The 23,682-nt window shown below is 31.0% G+C and overlaps 1 protein-coding gene across 21 annotated transcripts in view; it reads right to left on the reverse strand.

Annotated features, from left to right (window-relative positions):
* Window positions 1–23,682, reverse strand: part of shi (dynamin-1 shibire) — a 69,878-nt gene that overhangs the window by 43,869 nt on the left and 2,327 nt on the right. For 10 of the 21 annotated variants that reach the window (XR_013878852.1, XR_013878851.1, XM_080157914.1 and 7 more), the window contains exons 3-14: window positions 23,297–23,381; window positions 19,438–19,502; window positions 18,074–18,277; window positions 15,312–15,405; window positions 13,960–14,088; window positions 13,540–13,654; window positions 13,039–13,103; window positions 12,727–12,843; window positions 12,038–12,120; window positions 8,414–8,559; window positions 3,045–3,104; window positions 1,313–1,410 (exon numbers count right to left, since the gene is read on the reverse strand). Coding sequence is in view for 19 of the 21 variants with exons in the window: in XM_080157914.1 (XP_080014040.1) it covers window positions 1,313–1,410; window positions 3,045–3,104; window positions 8,414–8,559; window positions 12,038–12,120; window positions 12,727–12,843; window positions 13,039–13,103; window positions 13,540–13,654; window positions 13,960–14,088; window positions 15,312–15,405; window positions 18,074–18,277; window positions 19,438–19,502; window positions 23,297–23,381 (1,261 nt within the window). In the remaining 2 variants the exon portion in view is untranslated. Of the gene's footprint in view, window positions 1–1,312; window positions 1,411–3,044; window positions 3,105–8,413; window positions 8,560–9,611; window positions 9,758–10,942; window positions 11,089–12,037; window positions 12,121–12,726; window positions 12,844–13,038; window positions 13,104–13,539; window positions 13,655–13,959; window positions 14,089–15,168; window positions 15,263–15,311; window positions 15,406–17,681; window positions 17,886–18,073; window positions 18,278–19,437; window positions 19,503–23,296; window positions 23,382–23,682 lie in introns of all 21 variants that reach the window. The other 11 variants (XM_080157920.1, XM_080157907.1, XM_080157918.1 and 8 more) reach the window with 8 other exon arrangements.

The following is a 23,682-nucleotide window of genomic DNA, read 5'->3' on the forward strand; positions in this document are numbered from 1 at the left end:
CTAGTTTGCATCAGGGGCGTACATATTAGGGTGGGTCGATTTTGGACATTTTTTTTCTGAGGCCAAAGCGGGGATCTGCACTCAATTTATATAGATATAATACACCTTTGGTTGATTTAAAATTTATCCTAAGTCTTAAAACCGCTGACGACCAGACATTCAATTGTATAGCTATTTGTAAATGGGAGTCAAAAATTTATTGAATCAGAACTATGGCTTCATGGTGCTCTCTGGAAATGCCTTGAGGAGCTGAGTCAGGAACTTTTGTCCGTTTCAAAATATCTCGTTCCTAGCCTGAGAAAATCTAAAAAACCTCTACAAATTGGACAATTCTCAATAAACCTTAAATTTTTTTGGTTTTTTAGTGATTTCTAAGGCTAGGAACGAGATATTTTGAAACGGACAAAAGTTCCTGATTCAGCTCCTCAAGGCCTTTCCAGGGAGCACCATGAAGCCATAGTCCTGATTCAAATTTTTTTTGAATGTCGTCTTTGCATACTAATAAGTAATGAATAATATTTTTAAGTGGTCGTGTTCTAAAACTCAATTTTTTAAAATTCTTTTTCGGTCAGAAATGTTTTTAAGATTAATTTTATCTGTTGCATATCCCCGCTTTGTCTAATTCCGATATGAACCCACCCTAGTACATATGGGGTGTGAAAACACCCCTTTTTGGTTTTATAATCTGATAGAAACACCAAAAAAGGAAAGATTTAAATTATGGACCATTTCATATATTATGGACCATTTCACATACATATATATATTTGGTTATAAATAAGAACACTTTGACTTAATAAGAGCATTTGGTTACAACCCAACACAAAACTTTACGGAATTACGTAAAAATAATTTCCCTCTTTGTTTCTTCAGGTGTAATATCCTTTTAATTCTTATTAATTCAATGATTTTAATGTGATGTTAAAGTTTAAAATGTAAATCTATGCTTCTGTAATATATAAAGAGATATGATAAGGTTCCGTGATTTTTACACTAAAATTTAATTAGGTATACACTTTTCTTGGACAAATATTCTTTTCTTAGTACCTTCTCATACAAGGATCTTCGGGGTTGAGACAATGGACGATAAATTGAGGGGCATATATTTCGAAAGAAAAATATGTAGGTATTATTTTAGTATTTATATGATATAAATGGTCGAAGATTTCTGAAAACACCATAGAAGATAGTGTTTTAAGTTTTAACGTTTTCTTTCTGTTAAATAAAAATATTATATAACATCATTAACAATTGGAAATATATTTGAATCTAATTAACTATATAACAAAAACAAAAATACTCAAAATCTTACTTTGCAAAGCCGATGAAGTCCTCGTGGTTGGTGTTCATGTAGGCAAGCTCACAATCTATCAGCATCATCACCTGGTCCTTGCAGGACTGCTCCTTCTCCCTGCACACAACCAACCAATCAACAAATGCCAGAAATAGATTTTTTAGATTTTATGTAAAACACTAAGGCATGGCGATAAGGGGGTCTAAAGCATTTTAATTTTATGGGGAGGGATGGTGTAGGTAACCCTTCTGCACGACATTTATATTGTGTTTTACATTGGGTTTATACTGCCAAGGTGTTCATCATTCTTTCACAGAAGCAATATAATATTATGTTTCTAGAAAAAGGATAAACTTGTTTTGGCTTACCAGTGCATAAAAAGCAATTGAATCGTGCATACATAAAAATTTTATCAGAAAAAAATAAAAATTACAAAGGGACTAGTAGGTTGCGGGTAAATTCCGTAAAGGTGTGAGTTTTAAGGCTTAAAAACAGTAGTAGAACGATATTATTCTTTAAATATGTGTATTCCTTATTTATTAGAACCATTGACAATTTTTTTTTATAAAGTTAATGATACCTGAAAAATTGTTTTTAAAAACCTGAAATTTTCACTCAACGCTTTGCTAATATCAAGTTGACAACATTAATTTTTAACATAGAATTACCATGGACAATCAAATAATGTTTTTAAAAATTAATAATTTTTTTTTATAATTGTCAATTTTGTTACTATTGTCAATTTGACAATAGTGAAGCATTAGATGAATTTTTGGTTTTTTAAAACAATTTTTTTAACTAAAATTTTTGTTGTCTGTAGTACTTTTCAATAAGGGATACACATATTTAGTGAATATTAACGTTGTACTACTGTTTTTAAGCCTTAAAACTCACACCTTTATGGAATTTGCCTGCAACCTACTGGTCCCTTTGAACAGAAATATGAAAATATCTGGTGACTTAGTCCTTATGCAACTGATATACTTTGGCAAGCATCTCATGACCAATAAAACTATTAAATACACTCAAGGTTTAAATATAGTAAAGAAAAGTGTCAATAGAAACTTACTAAAAGTTTGACGAATAGTAGTTACTACCTTGTTAGAAAGATTTTGGAGAGATACTTTAAGAACCTTGATATCAACAAAGCATTTGATGAATTTTAGAAACCCAATTTAAATCTGCATAAATAATCTTACTTTAGTATACTTAAAAACGAATTTAATACTTTTTGCTTCTTTACTGGTGTACAAAGAAAATCTCATTTGTTACCACCTCCCCTTCGCCCTGCTTTTAAAACCCATAACAATGCCCCCAATAAATAGTTATCTGCTACTCTGTACATACAGTTATTATGACACTTCAAACGGGTCATTTCGCTCTCCAATAAATTAACTTAAACAAAGCATTTGATGTCGACATTATAAAAGGTCAGCTGCAATTACTTTCAAGGCTACTTTAGTGGTTATAAAATTATAGGAGCTTTCCCTTAATGCCTGTGGAGGATTGACACCCCCCAATCCCCCTTTTTTTAAAACTTATGTAAAATATGGAAAGTAAGGTAGTTTTCAAACCCTGAGGGGCAATCCAGAACTAAATAACCTAAACTAACATAAAGTAATAAAACTTAACCCCCCCCCCCCCCAACCTTATTTAAAATTCAGGTAATCTTTGAGGATTTTAAAGGGACAAACAGAACTAAAAAAAATCAAAGCAGCGCAGCTACTCTATAAATTATATTGATTGTTTTCCTGATGTAAGTGGTGATAATTCTCTCGGTCTCCTCTCTCAAACGGGGATAACGATTCATCTATAATAGAATAAACAATAAATAAAAAGATTTGAGAATTATTTAATTTTCCAAAAGCTCTTTCAGTTATTTGAAACTTGTTTAAAATAAGTAGCATAGCAATAAATATCATGTAAAAAGTAAGAAAATATGAATAATATAGTTGTCAAGAAATCACTTATAGTGTTATTGGGTATACCAATGCAAAGAGAAACTACACCTAAAAATATTCAACTGAAAAAGCTTTTTTTTGTAAATAAAAGTAAGAAAATCAAAATAATGTATTTTATTCATTGGCATTGTTTTACTAAATAAATCTATGTTAATACATTATTTTGATAATTTTCTTAAAATATTTTATAAGGAAATTAAGAATAAATAAGTCCATTTTAAAATTAAAACTAAGGATTATAAAGTTTTATATAAGTAGGTTTAGATTGCATGAAATTTAATTTTCATAATATTATCAGGAAAAAGTTCCACTACGGCCTAGAATTCGCTTCAATTTCACCGTTAAAAACCGGTTCAAATCAGTATAGAAAAGTAGTTGCCTACAGAAACGTAAATAACATTAAAAATACAATTACAACCATCTTTTTGTGGCCAAACAAGAAGCAGAAGTTTAGTACTTTATTTACATTTTCGTGAGCAATTGCAAGATTCAGAACCGGTTAGCTTCCAGCGGAAAAAAACGGATTCCTAGCCGTGTTGAAAAATATAGTATAGACAATTGAGAAGAAAAATAAAATTAATCTATTTTACCTACTTTTGTTAGGATTCTTCTTTTAAATTATAATTTATTCAATTTCAAATATTTGTTATAAAATATTATAAATTATGAAATTATACTTTAATGGAATTGTTGCAACTTAATCTTCATAATGAATTCACAATATAACTAGCATAGCAAATTTACCTACCAAATAATTTGAATGTATTATAGAAAGGTTTTATAATAGGTATAACATCAAGAGGTTCCGTGATTTTCTCATGAAATACTTCTATTAATATAAGATATAAAATCCTTATCTTATGCTTTTGCTTAGAACAATGCTAGATTTTTATCATTTAGAATTTTTCAAAAATCGCTAAATATTCTTATCGAACAAAATGACAAATAATAGAGTAGCATTGATAAAAAAACAGTAGGTACTTTCCCTCAAAGAGCATAGCGAGTACAGAACCCTTACCCCAATTTATTTTATTTTTGATATCAAGAAGAATTATTTCATTTCGCTTTGCTGAACTTTTGCAAAGTCTCTAACCCAGCTGCGGACTACCCTTTACCCAATATAACCTAGCGTAACTTTGCCTAGTGTAAAAATTAAGACCAGAATTACTACTGGGGGGGGGGGGGGGGAGTCCTGTATTCGACTAAGAATATTAAGGGTTACTGCCAAAATAAGTGTATTCGAACGTAACTTTTTAGAAGAGGAAACACATAGGACGTTTGAAAATATAGGTCCGAATACACTTTTAATAAATAACTTATAATAATAGACATGCACTAAGCTACTTTAAATGTAAATAATATGTATAATAAATTCATGCAAAGGTGATATGAACAACACCAAAAATGTGCAAAGCAAACTAAAAGATACTTACCTTTATAAAAAAAAATTAATCAATTGAAAAGAAGGTTTGCTTAAAGTAGTTTTTACTATAATTTATGTTATAAGCTCTACCCATAATTTTTGTTTTTTTGCCAAAAATAGTATAACATTTGAAGAATCAAAAATTGCGGAAATGTATGATATTTTTGGCCAGTAAAGTTCTCAGGTTGCCTTTATGTGACCATATCACTTCCAGCATCTTTTTAAGTGTTCTAACAAAAAGAATTGTATGAAAACGCTAAAACCAAAGCTGATTTTTCAGACATTTGATTTTGTGAAATGAAAACAATCATCAATTAAGTAGGGACATTTTATGAAAAAGAAAAATTAAAAAGATTATTATAAAAAACATAATGTAGTTTTTTTCCTGCACATTTTGTAAATTATTCTACTTTAATTGATATCAATTTACATTAATATTACAAATATAATGAAATATCAAAGAAAAGCTGTACCTTTTTAAGCGCAGATAAGTTGAAGGCAAAATTTATATATTTGATTGATCAAACTAAAAAGTCAAAAGGAATTTTAAAAAAGTTCTTATACCTATTGGTTTTTAGAAAAATTAAATTGTAAATTTCTTTACCCTTATTTGGTTGTTAAAAATCTTAGCTAAAAACATTATTAGCTGTACCACGGTAGCACTTATCTTAACCCCATATCAAGAAAATAGAATAGGTAAGTAGGCAACTTTTCTTTATATTCATTCTTGACCCAAATAATTCAGTGGGGACATTAGGTTGATCACCATGTAGTTGAGAATATATTCGTAGATTTTTAATCTCAAACTAGCTTTATTTTGTATCTGAAGTAGTGCAACAATTCACATTAGTAACAAAATGCAACTGTTAATAATAAGAAATATAAATAAGCTTTAAGTGTAAAATAAGGTAAGAGATCAATGTACTTTGTAAACAATCCAAGTATAGTCAATTATTTGCAAAATATACTCCGACAGACGACCCTAGTTCTAGAGTAGCTGAGCTAACTAATTTTATTTAAAGGAACACGATTTTTGTGTCAATAAGGCTCTAAAAGTAGTGAATTCTAAGTACAATTATAGATATTTTAGCTGCTCTAGAATACTGCAGCCAATTCATTGCCCTGGCAACTCTTGTTTTATCTGCTACAAAACAAACTATATCAAGTCTTTATTGAAATAAGAACAAAAGAAAAAAAGAAAAGTTTGTGTTTGTTTTTTTAAATATAAAAAAAAACTTCACACAAGAGTATTTTGAATTTAGTAATTCTTTTATGGATAACATTTTTACCCAAAAGTAGAAACTAGACAATTTTAAGATAGTATAGTTGTTACTCAATATTCTTTTTAAAAGAGAAATGAGCCATTTAAATACCAGAACAATTACGTACATAATAGCGCAGCAATTAAAAGGAATCAAAAAAGTCAATCTTTAGAAAATATCAGGACACTTTAAAATTTAAATTAGACATATTTTAAACAAACTATTAAATTGTGGAATAAACAGGAAAGTGATCAATTTGCCTTAATTTTAATATCTACAAATAAACATGAAGATTATGAACTTTATCTGTGCAAGAACTTGCAAAAAAACATTGTTTTATCATGCAAATTGATAATCAATATCTTAATATTATGTCATGCAAAAAGTAACATGCTTTAAAATAAACAAAATTTTCAACAAAGAAAAGAATAAACAAATTAAAAGGATTTTTTCTTCTAATTATCTTAACCCTAACATTAAACCCTAGTATATTTCTTTATATGAGTTTTAGTAGGGAAGATAATCTATAATTCACTTTGTTTGACTGTGCATCCTTCATTCAGTGATTTTACAGCTACTATTAAAGATAGATTGCTGATTTTTTGTGTGAAAATACCCCTTTCTAAAGAGCACTCAGTATACAAATTATATTGTCCGTCAGTTTGTCGGTCATGCTACATAAGACAAATAGACTTATTTCACGTTATAAAGGCCACGAATGGATTAACAATGATTGTTAATCCATTCGTGATTTTTACCTTCCCTGTTGTTTATGGATGTTGTCATCCTTGTTTTATTTCTTTTGAAATTATATCTATTAACATAATAAGGTCCAAAGGCTAAACACGTCTTTAATCCCAAAGTAGGAGGGGGAGGGGGGTAAGATAACTCTTTATCTGGATTGCAAAGCATTATGAATTATGAAATTTTACTACAACCTTTAATTTACTACACCCAACCCATAAGAATAAAATAACTTTCTGTAATATTGTAGCTGGAAAAAATTTCATTTCAATCTAACTCTTATCCCCCACCCCTCCAAACACACTCACCCCTCCGCCTAATCAACTGAAAAGGAAAATCTACTTAACACCCCCTTGTGCACTCCTATGAACTTGATTAGAACAGGCTTGTTAATGTTGAGGCCTTGTGGAGAAAAAAAACACATAACAAAGTATTCCTCCTTAGTTCTTATTCATACTGGTGTGTTTACACTTGTCCAAATTAGAGACAAAAACTTTTTTCGTCTAGAATATTGAAATACATTAAACTTCTTTGATTTAAAAAAAAAATTAACACGTCTTTTAATGGCGTGTTTGGGATTGAGGGATAAGATTAACATTTTTTTTCGTACTCAACTTTAAGCAAAAACAAATTCTTTCAATAGTAATATGCTTGTATTCAAAATGTATAAAGAACTATAACTGCCCAGTTTTTATTTAGTATGATGGATTTTTTACTTCAAAAAGGCCCGTTGTTATGCGACCTAATGTCACAAGAACTTTTGTGAACAAGACTTGAAGTTGAGAAGTTGTGAGTATGTATGTGTCGAAAACAATGGGTACATGTAGCATGTTTAGTGTCATTAGAGGGTGCCTTATTTGTTACTTCTGCCTTTTAAGATTAGAGGGTATTTGGTTATATTTTTGTCAACATAATGCTGTTTTTCTTGCCCTTTTTTTGGTTAATTCAAAATAATATTGTTTAAACTTTATTTTCCATATTAAAAATAGAACAAAAATATCAAATCAAAGGCCTAAAATGGTAACAACTTTTAAATGGTAGGCTAGATGATACCCTCTAATGGGGTACACATAGGCCTAAATATCAAGGAATACAGATATTTGGCCTTTAAAGAAAAAATATTATTTATCATAACTATTCAACAAAAAGATATCGAAAGCAGTAACTTAAAAAATAAAAATAAATTTCTTCTTAAATGCAATATCCCTGCGTACAAGTACTTGAAGTTTTGTTGAATGTTGACTTACTAATTCAACTCTCCTAATTGTGTCTCTCCATCAAACTTTTTGTGTGTGTAGTTATTCATGTGTAACATTTGTTAGTAAACAGGACAGAAAATGAAGAATTTATTTAATTTACTTATTTAAAAAAAAAAATTGCCTTGGTAAAAGAAATACCTTAATAACTTAGAATATCATTTTTTTCACAGGAAAATAAAATGTTAAGACAAGACTAACACCAAGTAATTTCTTTGAGGACTATATAGTATTATTGATATATCATCCTTAAATTAATATTTAAAGACAACGTAAAACAAAGTATAATAAGACAACAAAGTTTTATAATCTTCATATTATAATCTTTAAAATGCCAATGGGAATATTGGACATACGTCATTGCCAATAAAAGGACATTAGCATTATTAAACAACAGATATTAACTTAATTTACAATCAAGGCAAGCCCCCCACCACAGGAGAAATCGGCCACATAGTCATTGCGGTTAATACCTGTTGTGCGCTAGCCTGGACAACCTTCAGGACCTCCTGGCTGACCAGGTCGACCATGAGCAGCACTGGCTGGCGGAGCCGGTCAATCTGTTTGCGTGCTACCACATCAAAGGCGAGGTCAGGAGTGAAGAGGCCCAGACGTACTCCTGCATAGAATAACACAAAATACAGGGTATGGTCTTTAGGTAACCTAACCTCGAGGTTATTTGTAGCGGTAGATTTGCTATCTTCAGCAGATTTCTGGCTATATTCTACAGTATTTGCTATGTTTAACAGTTTCCCTGCCATCTTAAAATAATCATATTTCTAACTAACTCTTTCTATCTTTTGGAGACTCCAAATAATTAATGTTTTGTCAATTATGTATATTTAATTATTTTTCTGAATTTCAAATGCTTGTAAATACTGGATGCCATTCAAAGCACTAATTGTGCATCATGCTTTAATTGTAAGCAAGCACAGTTGATTCATTTTTTTAATTCAATTTTGAAGGATTCCTGTAAAAAGCACAATGTTTTTAGCCATGTTTTCTGAAATATTTCTGGTGATAATTCCCCCAAGAATAATATACCTACTTTAGACAAATCTAAAACTACTTGGTAAAGTGGACAAAATTGTCAAATCTATGTGCTTAATAAACAAAACAAATAACCTCCATAATGTGTTCCATATTATATGTAATAAAAATATAATAATTATGCATATCTCTAATATAATAAAGTACCTAAATAAAAAGACAATATCCCACTATTATTAAAATAATTGTAAAAGGACAGTGCGGCCAACACCAACGGAGTGATGTAAAGCAAACTTAGTAATCCCTTTTCATGGAATTATCCTTTAATTCATGAGTGGAGCAATAAATAACCCCCTCCCCCCTCCCCGGATTAAAAACATATTTAAGGAGCAAAGCAATTTTTCCCCAAACCTTGTTTGACTAACTTTTCTGCTGATCAAAAAGTATGCACCTCTAAAGCAGAAAAACAATATATTTTATATCATTAATGATAATTGCTAAATATTGAGTACAAAAACAAGACATAATTAAGCTTATTTAAAAATAATTTCTTACTACGTTCTTTTTATTAGGGGGATGGGATAATCTATTGCTCCCTTCAAGATTTAAAAAGGACAAATTCCTCCAAACAAATAATATAATCACTCATTCATACGCTGTGTGGTTTCACATCATGGTTACCTTGGCCGTCGCCGCTTTGGCTATGGACATTATCTCAACCGAAACCAGCTCAACTAGTTTCAGGCTGGGCCTTTTCAATTTGGATATTTGTTGGTTCGAGACCATGTCGAAAGCTCTGTCGGGGGTGAACAAACCGATTCGAACACCTAGGCGAGTATTTAGGCTTTATTTCTGATAGGTATCTACATAAAATCTTCTCAAAATGTGAACAATTATGATAAGTTTCGGAAAACGAATAAAAATGTATATACTTTCTCAAATTTTTTTCCTCCAAAAAATATATCCTTACTGCCTTAAAAAGCATATAATTAAGCATTTTCTTACTCTATCAAATACTATACACAGCATTTTATACGCTATAGTCCTCAAAGCGCAAAAAAGCCTGAAAATTAACCATGCAAAAATAAAAAATTTGTAAAAATATTGATTTATGAATATTTAAAATAATCCACGAAACATAATAAAGCTAAATAATGACAAAAGAAAGAAAAAAGGGGGTAAAACAGGTGGTGAGAGAAAAAAGGTTCACTATACACTTTACATTTAGATGTACATACAGTGTTTTGAGAGTAGTGTTTGTCTAAGCTACTTAATAAGATACTTTTATATATAACTAAGGAATAATCATTTCAATAAGTTTTCATTTATACTAAATAGCCAATTTCAAAGATAATATAAAATACAAAACTTGTAAAGGCGGGGGGGGGGGGGGGGGGGCGAAAGTGACACTTTTTGAAACCAAAACTAAGAGTCAACAAAGGAACTCAACTAAAAAAAGGGTTACAGGTCTGAGATTTTGCATGGCAGTTGCTTTATAGGGGTACAATATGGAACTGTGAAGAAACGGCGGCGCAACTGCAGAAAACCGCCGTTTCCCGCCGTAATTTTTGTTGCCTTTTCTCGGCGGTTGCGCCGCCGTTTCTTCACAGTTCCATATTGTACCCCTATAAAGCAACTGCCATGCAAAATGTCAGACCTGTAACTCTTTTTTTAGTTGAGTTCCTTTGACTTTTAGTTTTGGTTTCAAAAAGTGTCACTTTCGCCCCCCCCCCCTTTTTTAACTTTGAGGGTGTAAAATTTCACAAAAAAAAACAGATTATCTAATCTACAGCCCAATCTTTCCCCCAATTATTTACAAGCTATCAAAAGCATAAAAATAACAAGTGAGGGGAAGATTAATTTATTGTCAATTTTCCAACCCTGTATTACTGAAAAATCAATGCATTAGGACCTCAAAATAATATGCACCCTTAAAATCTACTGATTATTCCTCAGATATACATACATGACAGCATCTTTTTACAAAACACACTCCGTCTCGAGTGGTTCACCTTTTCGGCCACGATCCTGACCACGTTGGTGAGCTCCTGCACCACGAGATCGATACACTTAATGCTGGGCTCCTTGAGCCGGCCAATTTGTTTCTTCACAATGGCCTCGAACGCCATGTCGGGCGTGAACAGACCCACTCGGATACCTGCAGGGTTCACTCGTTAATTGGGGGTAATCATTCAGGCTGATTGATGGAGTCATTACAAATTGGAAGATTTTTTATCTCCCTTTTTGTAAAACACAACGTCAGGGAAAAATTGGATATTTTACAAAGAAATTATTCATACTTGGGCCATTATTAGAAATCTACTAATACATTTCAAAGAAAAGAATAATAGCAAAGCTGGAAACTAAAATAATTGACAATTAAAATCACTTACACATATCTTAACTACTCCTTGTTTTTCATGGCCTTTTATAGCTGCAGTAGATACAAAAATTAACGTCTTTGGCTATGACGCGATTCGAACCAATAACCTCCCCGACTAATAGCGTTATGGATTTATTTCCAAAAACTAAAAAATTGTCAAATTATACAATGTCAGGTTCAATTAGCCACTTTCTGAGGATATATCCTATATGCAATATTATCAATTAAATCAAGAGGTTGAACAGGGATACAAGGATATATCAATAGACAACAAAAATATCTTTTTAGCTTCCATAATAGAAGACTATTTTGTCTCTAACAATACCTAGGTAACTAATCCAATAATGAAAATATATCTGACAAAACGTATTTTAAGATTTTTTGGTACCAATTAAGCAAATAGTTCAATATTTCCTTCCTCCCTGCATAAATGTATGTATACTTTTTATTATTCATTTACTTATCCCTGTATCCCTGGCACAAATGAAATTAAGAAGTTGTCATTGCAGGGACAAGTATTGAAAAATAAAAATAGTAGAATAGAACAATATGGGACGAAAAATTTACTAAAAAATTTGCGAGTTCAGAGGAAAAATGGAAAATTAAATAAATGTTTTATTTGCAATCAAGTTATACTTACATATAAGTGTCCAGTTTTACTACTTATATTTTGCGAATACTGATCCCTACTTGTCAGGAAAGGTTAGTGTACAAGTTTACTGACCGTGAATGTTTCTGATGGCAAATGCAATTTCTCTTCTCAGCTCCTTCTCATCAAACTCCATCCTCACGATCTCATAAGGAAATCTAAATTACCAACAAGAGTTAGTTTCCACCAGGGACTAGAGAATGTGATTCAGACAAACAACTCTTAGTCAAAATTTTCCCACAACCCTCTTCCCTTATTCCCCCCCCCCTCCCTTTACCCACTTCCCTTCTCCAATATATAAAAACAAGTTAGACGCCAACAAAATTTTCGGTAATTTCAAATGGAATTAAATGGCTGGTTTCCATGAAAACTTTGTCATTTGTAAGCATTTACTCCAAAAAGTAAAGATTAAATAAGCAACATCCTTGCGATCTCTAAATCGAAATTATGAACATGTTAGAATTTGTCATATATTAGAAATTTACATTGAGACAAAATATATTGTACAACTACAACCCAAATGATGATAAGGAAAATTACCCCTTAAGTAGATTGAAATGATTGGTTGAAAAGTTTAGACATTGTTTGTTTTGACCAACCAATTAATATTTAATAAAGCCAACACTAAGTAATTGTGTTTTGAAAACTTTGGGTGGGTAGTTAGGTACCTGTTGTGTATAAATTACAGTCTCATGGCCAGTGTTGCGGATCCGCATTGATTGTATGCGGATCCGGATCCGGATCCTCCCTGTCGTTACACCTACCTTTCATGGAACAATCTGTTGATCTTAGCACCACCGCTAAGCTCGAGTGTATTAACAGCCGCGCTTCCACTGCCCTCGATGGCGCGCTCAAAGTCTTGCTGAAGTTGTTGGATCATTCTAGAAAAAAATTAAGGTAAGAAATCCAATAATTTTTATGCTAATCTTTTTAGTGAATATTCTTTTCTTACTGTGAAAAAAGTTTAACTATTTTTTTTCTATAGGTAACAAAAACATTAGCATGTTAAGCTACATTTCTACATTGAAAAAAGACCTTTATAAATGAATTGCCTCGCTTAATATAAAAAAACTTACTGCAACATAGCTTTGGTCTTGATGCTTGGGTCATCTGGGCGAAAATATTTGTACTGCTCCACTTCCTAATAACAAAGAAACTGATTAATATCATGTAAGCCAAATGCCCATTTTCCTAATAACATGAGTATTGAGTATGGCAAGTGTCCCACTATAAATCATCTAAAGGAAAATATTTTATTAGTTCATTGTTTAATTACGGATAAATAATTTAGTATGGCAGGTATCCTAATATAAAAACTCTATTTGAAAATAACTAACTAATCAACAGATTAATGCGTATGGCATGTGTCTTACTATAAACCAGCTGTGAAATTATTTGTATCGTTAGGTATACTTCGTAGTAACAAATAGATAGTCGAGTATGGAAGGTGGCCTACATAAACCATCTATTCATATTTATCTACCATCTCCAAGCTAACTAGCTGTATCTGAAGTTTATTCCTGAGATAATATCTATCTATTAACGCATATCTTTCTATCTATCTTTGATCTATATACCTTCTCCAAGCTAAGAAGCTGCCTCTGAAGTTTATCCCTGAGCCCTGGCAGTGACTCTCTAATGTGATTGGTCAATTGTTGGTTCAATTGTTTCTGAAGATACGGGGTACCACACCTGAAAGTAAGGGCCTTTTAATTCAAGAATCTTTTTCTTTATGTTTTAGTTATCCAAAAGCGATATCGTTTGCAAGAGTTTGATATTTAGATTTTCAGGAATGGAAAACAAATGACGTGTCAGTAAATCTACATCTCTTTTTCGCCCAAATATTAATTGTCTATCAAAGGCATAACAATACATGTAATATTTAAGAAGATTAATTCATCATAATACATTTCCAAATCAAAATTCTGACAATGCTATCATTTTCTAGACCCTAGAAAACCAATATTTAAACTTAATTGTCTTTGATTTATCTTTACCTATCTGCCATGTGTCTGTAGGCTGGATGGGAGAGGAAGAACTTCCTCTCTGCAGCCACAGCGGCCTTGATGTCCTTCTTGCCCTCAATATCCTTCTGGGACCTGTTCACCACACCTACATACCCACGTCTGCAAGCAAACACAAACATCAATGGATGATTAATATAAATACTGTTGTTTTTGTTCTTATGTACAGGAATAAGATACAAAGGGGGGGGGGGGGCGAAAGTGACACTTTTTGAAACCAAAACTAAAAGTCAACAAAGGAACTCAACTAAAAAAAGAGTTACAGGTCTGAGATTTTGCATGGCAGTTGCTTTATAGGGGTAAAATATGGAACTGTGAAGAAACGGCGGCGCAACCGCCGAAAACCGCCGTTTCCCGCCGAAATTTGTTTTGCCTTTTCTCGGCGGTTTTCGGCGGTTGCGACGCCGTTTCTTCACAGTTCCATATTGTACCCCTATAAAACAACTGCCATGCAAAATGTCAGACCTGTAACTCTTTTTTTAGTTGAGTTCCTTTGACTTTTAGTTTTGGTTTCAAAAAGTGTCACTTTCGCCCCCCCCCCCTTTTAAATAATAAAAGGATTAGGGTGAAAAATTCAATATTTGATATCAGACCCGCGAAGCTTACATATTTAAACTTAAGTACATCCAATACAAATTCTCCCTAACAAATGGAACCTATAAGTGAGGCAAAAAAATTTTTAAGCTGTAATTGGTCAAAATGGTAAGATACATACCTAGAGATTGAAAAAGAATAAAATTTTTAATGCTTTATTGTTTATTTTTCATATTAAGGCACAACTCTCGATCAAGATAGTTCAATTTCGATTTGTACTTGCATGAAATGGCAGTAAGTAACATTGTTAAAATATAAAATTGTTAACATTTAGACCTCTGTATTCAAAGTGATAAGGGGCTAAGAACTTGCTTAAAACCATCCCAAGACATACCTACCACAAATTATAACACATAAAACCATCCTATGACTTATGTGAAGCTTATATTAATTACAGAACCCAGTCAGTTCAATAGTTGAGATCTTGAGCATCAGACAAAAAAAAACCGCACTACTCTATATAATAGGATAGGTAGTTTCATTTGCATAAGATAATTTTTTTTCGAATTTTGTATACCTATATGTTTTCATTCTATTATAATACCCTACGGGGCATCATATATTCTCCAGCCACCTTGGGGTACTAACCTAAGTGGTAGGAGCTTATTTTCAATAACGTCCCTAGCATCAGTCCCATCGTCCATGAGATCTAGCTTAGTCAAGACACCAATAGTTCGGAGTCCTAAAGCGTTACAAACAGTTATTTGTGCTGGTCCTGCAGCAGTGCTCACCTGAGGGGCAACAGTTTATTCTCCAAAACATCTCTACAATCTGTACCTTCGTCCATCAGATCAAGTTTAGTCAACACTCCGATTGTGCGTAGTCCTGAAGTTTAGAGACATTCATTGTACGCTTTTTATATTATAGGAATTAATGGGATGATTATGAAAAATTGAAAAAGGTGGTTTATTAAGTATACTGATACAAATGGTAAGCATGACATGTATACCAATTATGACACATGTATGATATATGAACAAACACGAAGCTTTTGTTTACTCTTTATAAATGTTAATATAACAGTATAAATTCTTTTGTATGATGTGGTTTGAGCTAAGATTCGAACCCGAATCTTCTTGAATCTCTCAAATGTCATGTGATGAAATAATATTTAATAAAAATAAATAAAAAAATAAAAACAATGCACTAACCTTGTACAAAAGAATAACAGAAAAGTTAAAAAAAAAAATAAAAACATTTAAAAATAAAAATTAAGCATGCATAAAAAAATCAAGATTAGTAATTGCTGCAAAACGTAATTGTTTTGTTATTAGGTATTTAAACTTTCATACATACCTATGTTGAGTATATTCCGAACATGTAAAGTTAGATTACATTTTGTATTTTGAAAAGCGAATCTTTAATATATTTTGGTACATTCGTACTTAATTTAAGATTTATTTAAAAGCATTGCATTGTAATATACATATAAGTTAGTATGTTTTTGAACATCTAAGTTTTTAGCTTAGAAATAAGTAATACTAGAATTAGATTTCAATTAAACTAAAGTTGAAGAAAATGCAGAAGTAAATTAATTTGATATTATATATTAGTGTGCCTTAGTTTCCGCAAGGATTTAATTGCTGCAAATGTTTTGGATCCAATTATATAATGGAGTCAGGTTGATACGACCATTTAGATCTCGCTAACTCAAGAATCAAATGAGTTATCCATTTTGATGAACAACAAATAGGTCTCAGGAAGTTTATAGGTTTTTCTTAAAGTCTCGAAATTTTTGGTATTTTCTAAATACTAAGCCCATTGACGCTAGGGTCAAGGCTGCTTGTATAAGAATAAAGACACGAGGGTATAATTTGAGAAACTAACACTAAAGAGACCGAAGCAAAATTTGTGCTCAAGAAACAATTTAGTTTAAGTCTGAATGCGAAATTGTGGCCCCACTAAATTACCTGGGTACCTAGCTAAGGTTATAAAGATAATAATTACAATTGTTTGCTACACCGTAATTTAAGTACATCAAGATAATTAACAATTATATTCCGTTGCAAATAGACATTGTCTTATGTTTTTACAAAATCTTTGAAAGAGCAGACCATAAGATTTCGCATAAAATAATTGAATATGTTTAAAGAGAGGAACTTTTAAGTAAATTATATAGGAGTTTTCAAAGGGCAAATTTCTTTGACCACTTAGTTTTGTAGCAATTTAATAATTCATACTAATATTTCCATTGCTTTTTACTGGTTAAAAAATTCTATTGTTTTGAAGACACACCTTACTCTTGTAATAATGAAATTACTTTATATTTCTCTTATTAAAATGCACTTCTTGTAACAACAACAAGATGTTCAACCTTTGTTTTAAGATTTCTCAAATAGATTAATCATTTTTATCCTTTCTTTTATACTACATTAACAAGAGAGGGATGTTAAATCAAAAGAAAAACTTGCTAACCTAATTCTTTTGTTATCAGTGAAAATTTAAACTTTGATATTGATATAATAATATACAGACCAAAATGCAGAATAACAATACACATTTTACTTCCAAATAATAAATTTTTTTCTCGTTTAAATATCCCTCTCTGAATATGATATGACCTATGAGAAAGAAAGTAAAAGAAAATATGCTTAATGTAACGTGCAAAATGAAAAAAAAATAATTAAACAAAACTATTACTATCTACAACTAAAAAAACTAAGGAAAAATAAATGCTTGTAGACTAATAAAAATAAAAACAAATGCTAATATACAATTACACATTAACAGTGGTGTGGTTTTAAATTGGAAATGGACAGAAAAGTAAATAAGCAAGCTCGCTGCATATTTTTATAAAATTGTTATCTAAAAATTTAAAACCATAATGCATAAATCCAATGTAAAGGCAACATAATAAAAACGTTAATTCCAAAGACTCAAAAAGGACCCTTTGTCCTAGAATTTAACCTTTATTTATTTATAAAGAAATTACTTTTTCTCAAAGATGAGTTTTATTATTAATATGAAACAAACATTATTCAAATTGTTAAAAAATTGTTTGAATCTTAATGATAAAAACAATATACCATTTAATTTTTTTTGCTTATTTACTTATTACCGCCCCAAAAAGCTGCTGCTATGCTACTGACAACAATTCCTACCATCCGGATCCACACTCTTAGCCAGCTGCAGCGCGTCCGAGGTGGCCAGATCAGTGTTGGCCGGGGTGACCGCCAAGATCAGGCAAGTCTCCTTGCAGATAAACTGCATCAACATGTCCCTGATCTGGGCCTCAATGTCGACTGGCTGGTCGCCCACGGCAATCTTGGTGAGACCGGGCAGATCAATTAGAGTGATGTTCAGCACTGAATGAAATATAAGGAAATGTTATAGATGTTAGTAATTGAAACACCAAAAAGGGTTGGTATTAATCCAAACTATATTACGCAGCTGTTTTAATGTTATTTAGTGACAATTTGTACTTTTCTGTTTATTCTTTTGGACAGGTATCGCTGCATTGTCGGGCGCGTGGTCGCGTCACCCGTTCTCTCACCATCTGGATCAGCCTGTCTCGCCAACATAAGCGCGTCTGAGGTGGCGAGGTCAGTGTTGGCGGGCGTGACCGCGAGAATCAGACACGTTTCGCTTGTAATGAACTTCATAATCATATCAGTGATTTGTTGGCCGATGTCCGCAGGTTGGTCGCCGATGGCCAACTTTGTTAAACCCGGCAAATCGATCAAGGTAATATTCAAAACTAAAAATAAACAAAAACAAAATAAAATTAAATAAACAAAAAAAGGAAAATAAAGCCTCCCCTGTTAATCTTTAATTTAAAGATGAGGGGGGTCGGGTAAAACATAATAAAGTGGGACATTTATTATTCAAGTATCGAAGACACTTCAATCCTATAGCTTCCTAGAAACTGGTACTATGAAGATAATACAATGCTTATAAAAGACCTCAAACGAAAAACGAAAACTATAAAATTTAGGGGTATATATCGTTATGCATAATTTATGCATAAGTTAAATGGTTAGAAATCATTGATTTTTGTTTCACCTCCCAGATCCCTAACATAATATGCCTAAATAAAATTAAATAAAACAATCTTTCATTTTCTCTCAGAACAAAAATTTCCGTCTACCCTTTTTTGACCCTTTCAAGACCACAACAAATAAAAAGAAAACTATGCAAAATAATAATAAATAAAAATTCATGTTAAAAATATAAAATGACTACAGCCATAATCATTACTAAAAAGCATGAAACTCGTACGAAATTAAAATTAAAAACATTCCTTGTAAAAAAAACTGACTACAGCACATTCTTTTGTTTAAATAAATATTCATTTTGTTAACATTAAAGTAACTTTAATTCAATTGATTTTAAATAATTAAAATTTTTATATTCACTTTTTGTTTTCGTTTTTCATACTTTTAATTTTGATTAAAATACACATATTCTAACTTATTATAAAAAGTTTAATAAAAAGGACACTGTTCATAAAATAGGTCATCAAGAATTGTATTAAGTTAAACTATTTGTATTATAAGCTAAATATTCAAGTTTTATTTGCGGAAAGTATTTCAAAAGGGGAGGGAATAACGCACGGGGTTATAGATCTCTTAATTCAAGTATTTAGTACATCTAGAAAAGTCCATTTAGAAATAAAATCCTAAATAACTTTTGCCATCTAATATGCATATTTTTGAATTTTAACATTTCCATGATTTTTTCAATTTGGCCTTTAATTTCTTTTTCTTGGATGTCTATTTTAGCTTTATAGGATGTATCTTAATGAATTCGATAAACATGATAAGTACTTAAGAAATAAGTATTCAAATTGATGTTTCTCCTTTTAGGTATATTTAGATGGTTCCCTAACAAAATAAGTTGACAATGTAAAGATATTACCATGAGGAGAATAGACACGAAGATTAATTGGGAGGTTGCTGATTCCCTTATTGCTTCCAGTTACCCTAAAATAAAACAACAATTAAATGTTTTACAAATTTTACACAAGTATATCAGTGATTGAATTAATGTATATATATATTCTATCCTACAGAGTAGTAACATTTTTTGATTGTCCATTAAGATCTCGTTTACAATGTCATTTTACACAGATCCGATTTTGAATGTACCAATTAAGAATCATTGTTGTTATATTTTATGTGTTTCCGTTAAACTATGATCATTATAATATTTTAAGAAATATTATTTTAATCATTGGTAAAATGTTGCAAATTACGCAATTCATGTTACAGTTCAATAGGAATAAGGCAATTTTTAACATTTATTTCTTGGAAAGCTTGATTTAGGATAGGCTATGGACATATATTTCATCGATTTAAACAAGTAATGATTAAGTGTATCTTTATCATATACAGGGTGGCCACAGACTTTTTTTCAAAATAGTATAAAATAGTATGCAAAAAAAAGTAAATAGTATGCAATAGTATGTAAAATTTTTAAAAATAGTATGCAATAGTATGTAAATTTTTAAAAAATAGTATGAAATAGTATGCATTTTAAACAAAATAGTATGAAATAGCAAGCATTTAAAACACTATAGGGCCTTAAAATGTTGGTTAGCTATCAGGAAACCATTACTTTCTTGTCTTATTAGATTAAAAAACATAGTAACAAACACCAACATTCTATTCTGAAAAAAAAAATTTTAAAATGAGCTAAGAATTAGTAAAAAAATAAGTTGTTTATTGACTAGGTATTAAAAATTTTGGGACTAGTAAAATAATTTTGTTGTGCACAGTGTCATAATTCATATCGTGATTTTAAAAAGAAATATTATATAAAAAAATTGAAAGTTCAAATATAATAATAAATAATAATAAATAAAGGTAGTTTCTGACAGGGGCGTCCAAGCTTTTTATTTTGGGGGGGTTAAAAATTTTTTAAGGGGGGGGGTAATTCGTTTTTGGGGGGGGGTAAAATGGCGCGCGAAGCGCGCCGCAAATTTTTTTTACCCCCCCAAAATTTTTACCCTGGGGGTAAAATTTGCTTGGGGGTGGTAATTACCTTCTCTGAAATCTGTTGGCAGGGGTAAATTTAGTTTACCCCTCCCAAAATTTACCCCGGGGTAAAATTTTTGGGGGGGGTAATCTAAATTTTGTTAAATATATAGTATTAAAAATGCGCGCGAAGCGAGCAAAAAATTTTTCTATTAGAGATTTTTATATTTTGGGGGGGGTATTTACCCCCCCAAAATTTTTTTTGGGGGGTAAATATCCCCTCCTAAATGGTTTAATAAATAATAATAATAAAAGTTCAAATAATAAATATCTTACAACAAAATGAGAGGATCTTTCTAATGACATAGAGAAACACATTATATTTATATTAGTTTGTTAGGAGTTAATCATAAACCTCAGCCCAGCTTATACTTTTATCGCATTATTTTAAGAAACATGTCGCATTAATACGTCCTTAATGACGTAACTTTTTTATTACTATACAAATGACGTTTCATATTTTTTAAATGTTTTTAAAGGACGTGTTGCGTACCAAAAACACGTCGTTATCTTTAAAAAAACGTCACCAAAAAAATATAAATAATAACAATATTTTAAATTTAATTAATGACATTTTATCTTAAATAACGGCGCATTAAAACGTCAATTTTTCCTTTAAAACGTCCAGAAAAACAAGATGGCCGCCAAACTTTCAAAATTGTATTATAATTCTTTATTATTTGTGGTAAATAAAATGATTAAATTTAATTCAATTTAAATCATTTAAGGCTGTATTAAGACTCAAAATTTTATAAAACGTCAAAAAAAACAATATGGCTACCAAATTTGGTAAAGTATTATTTACTTACAAACAAAATAGTAGAAATAATTCAGGGTTAAAATTAATGTAACAATTTTGAATCATACACATAATATGTTTCTATTATTTCATTGCTTACTGAAAAGTTTCATGACCTATATATATGGTTCTATTCTTTGTAGAAGGTCTCACCAAAAAAATTAGTTTTCATAATATACATGCATAAAGGAAATAAAATATAAATTCATAGTGGTGTCTGTAGTACTAATATCCTTCATTTCATTACAAAATAATAATTGTCAAACTAAAAATAAGGTCAAAACATTGAGAAAACAAAGCTAAACAATGAGTGATTTCAACTGCCATCTAGTGTCAAAATCAGTAACTATTTGATCCATTTCCTTTTTAAATTTATATAAGATCATTTTAATGCGTCCTTATTTATCAATACGTCATTTAAATTATTTAAGGGGGGGGGGTTTTAATGCAACCATCTCGTAATCAGTGAGCAAATGGCACTTAGAATTCGAATTTCCATCTATAATTTTGCATGAGTAATCCTTGGTAGGTCTATTTTCCCTAAATCGAACAAAAAGTTGGAAAAGTAACGGCTAACGGCTGACGGCTCAGCTATTTTGCCATTTTTTTGATATTTATACTGCAAATTAGTCACGAAACCTCTCTCAACATAATACTCTTTTCTACTCCAAAATGCTATCAAACGGTTCTAGACGGTAGCTGTTGGTACTAGAAGTTTTAAAATTGGTTATTGCTATCATTTAACATGAATTAAACCAAAAACATGTTTTAAAAAGTCGATTCCTACGTAATTGATGATGAAAATAGGCAAAAAACGGGTGAACGGCTGAGCCGCTAGCCGTTACTTTTCCAACTTTTTGTTCGATTTAGGGAAAATAGACCTACTAAGGATTACTCATGCAAAAGTTCAGATCGAAATTCGAATTCTAAGTGTCATTTGCTCACTGATTACGAGATGGTTGCATTAAAAACCCCCCCCTTAATAAAGATGACTTATTACAAATAAAGGACGTTTTGATTCAACATTATTTATTTTATTTACTGTCACATTAATATGTATTCTATAATATATATTAATATGTGGAAAAAATATAATATGTCGTATTGAAACAACCTTAAATTTTATATTTAATCAGGCATTAATTTGTAATTTCTTTTTTTAAGAAAAATAATGGCAAATAAAAAACAATTAAGGCCATATTAATAAGTCATTTTCTTTAAATACGTCACAAAAAAGACGTATTGAAAATTAACGACATGTCAATGCAACATTTCTAAAGAAACAAAACCACTTTAGTAGATGCTGGGAGTAACCTGTAGGATCATTTAATAATAAAATTACTCCTCAATGATATTAAAATTTAAAAGGAGAAATCTTTACATTGAATGTAGAAATCCAATAACTTTCAATAAAGGTACAACAATCTGAACTGAAAGACTACTTTCTTCTGGAAACATTTCTAAAAAAAATTGAAAACAAAGTAGCGAGTTTGCCGTATTTTCACAGTAGCATTTGATAGGTTATTTTAGGTTAGGTAAGTGTTAATGATTGCCCCGCAGGGTTAGAGCCCCCCGCAGGGACTAGAAATAGGAGAAAAGATACTGTGAAAATGCGATGAAACCTGCTACTTGGCTTTCTTTTCATGATCAAAAAAATCAGTTTGTTTTAGTTACCTAAAAATTGAAGATTTATCTGAAATCCAAAGAAATAGTGGAAATAGTATGCAATTTTAGACAATAGTGGAAATAGCATATTTTTTTGGAATAGTTTGCATAGTATGCAAAAATAGTGGAAATAGTATGTTTGTGGCCAGCCTGTATATAACCATTAACCGCATTCCCATATTTTACAGTTAACATTGACACAAACATTAGATGATTAAAATTAATTCAACAACAATGTACTTCAAACAAGGACACGCAAATTCTAAAATGCGCCAACCTGTCAGTCTCATCCTCAATCTCTTTCATGATGGCATTGAAATCCATAAACTTCTGGCCCTTGCAGTGAAGAAATTCTCCATATTCTGAAATTTATATCTTATTAGGGATCTTAAGGATATGAAGATATTGATATATATCCTCAATGACGATAATTAAAGTTACCCCCTATGTAAATAAAATTAATCGTTGACAAGTTCTGACACTACCAGTCAGGATAAACTAACTAGTCAAGATTGAATTCAAAGGGTTAGTTGCACAAAATGCATTTAAACTTGAATTTAGAGAACTGCATATTTTTTCCTGTTCAATGGTTTAAACTACATTTATGGGGCATATATTTAAAAGAATTTCAATTTTCTACCATGTAGTTAAAAAAATATCAAG

This window comes from Acartia tonsa, chromosome 4, assembly GCF_053477335.1.
Source record: "Acartia tonsa isolate MP-2025a chromosome 4, ASM5347733v1, whole genome shotgun sequence".
Lineage (NCBI taxonomy): Eukaryota > Metazoa > Arthropoda > Copepoda > Calanoida > Acartiidae > Acartia > Acartia tonsa.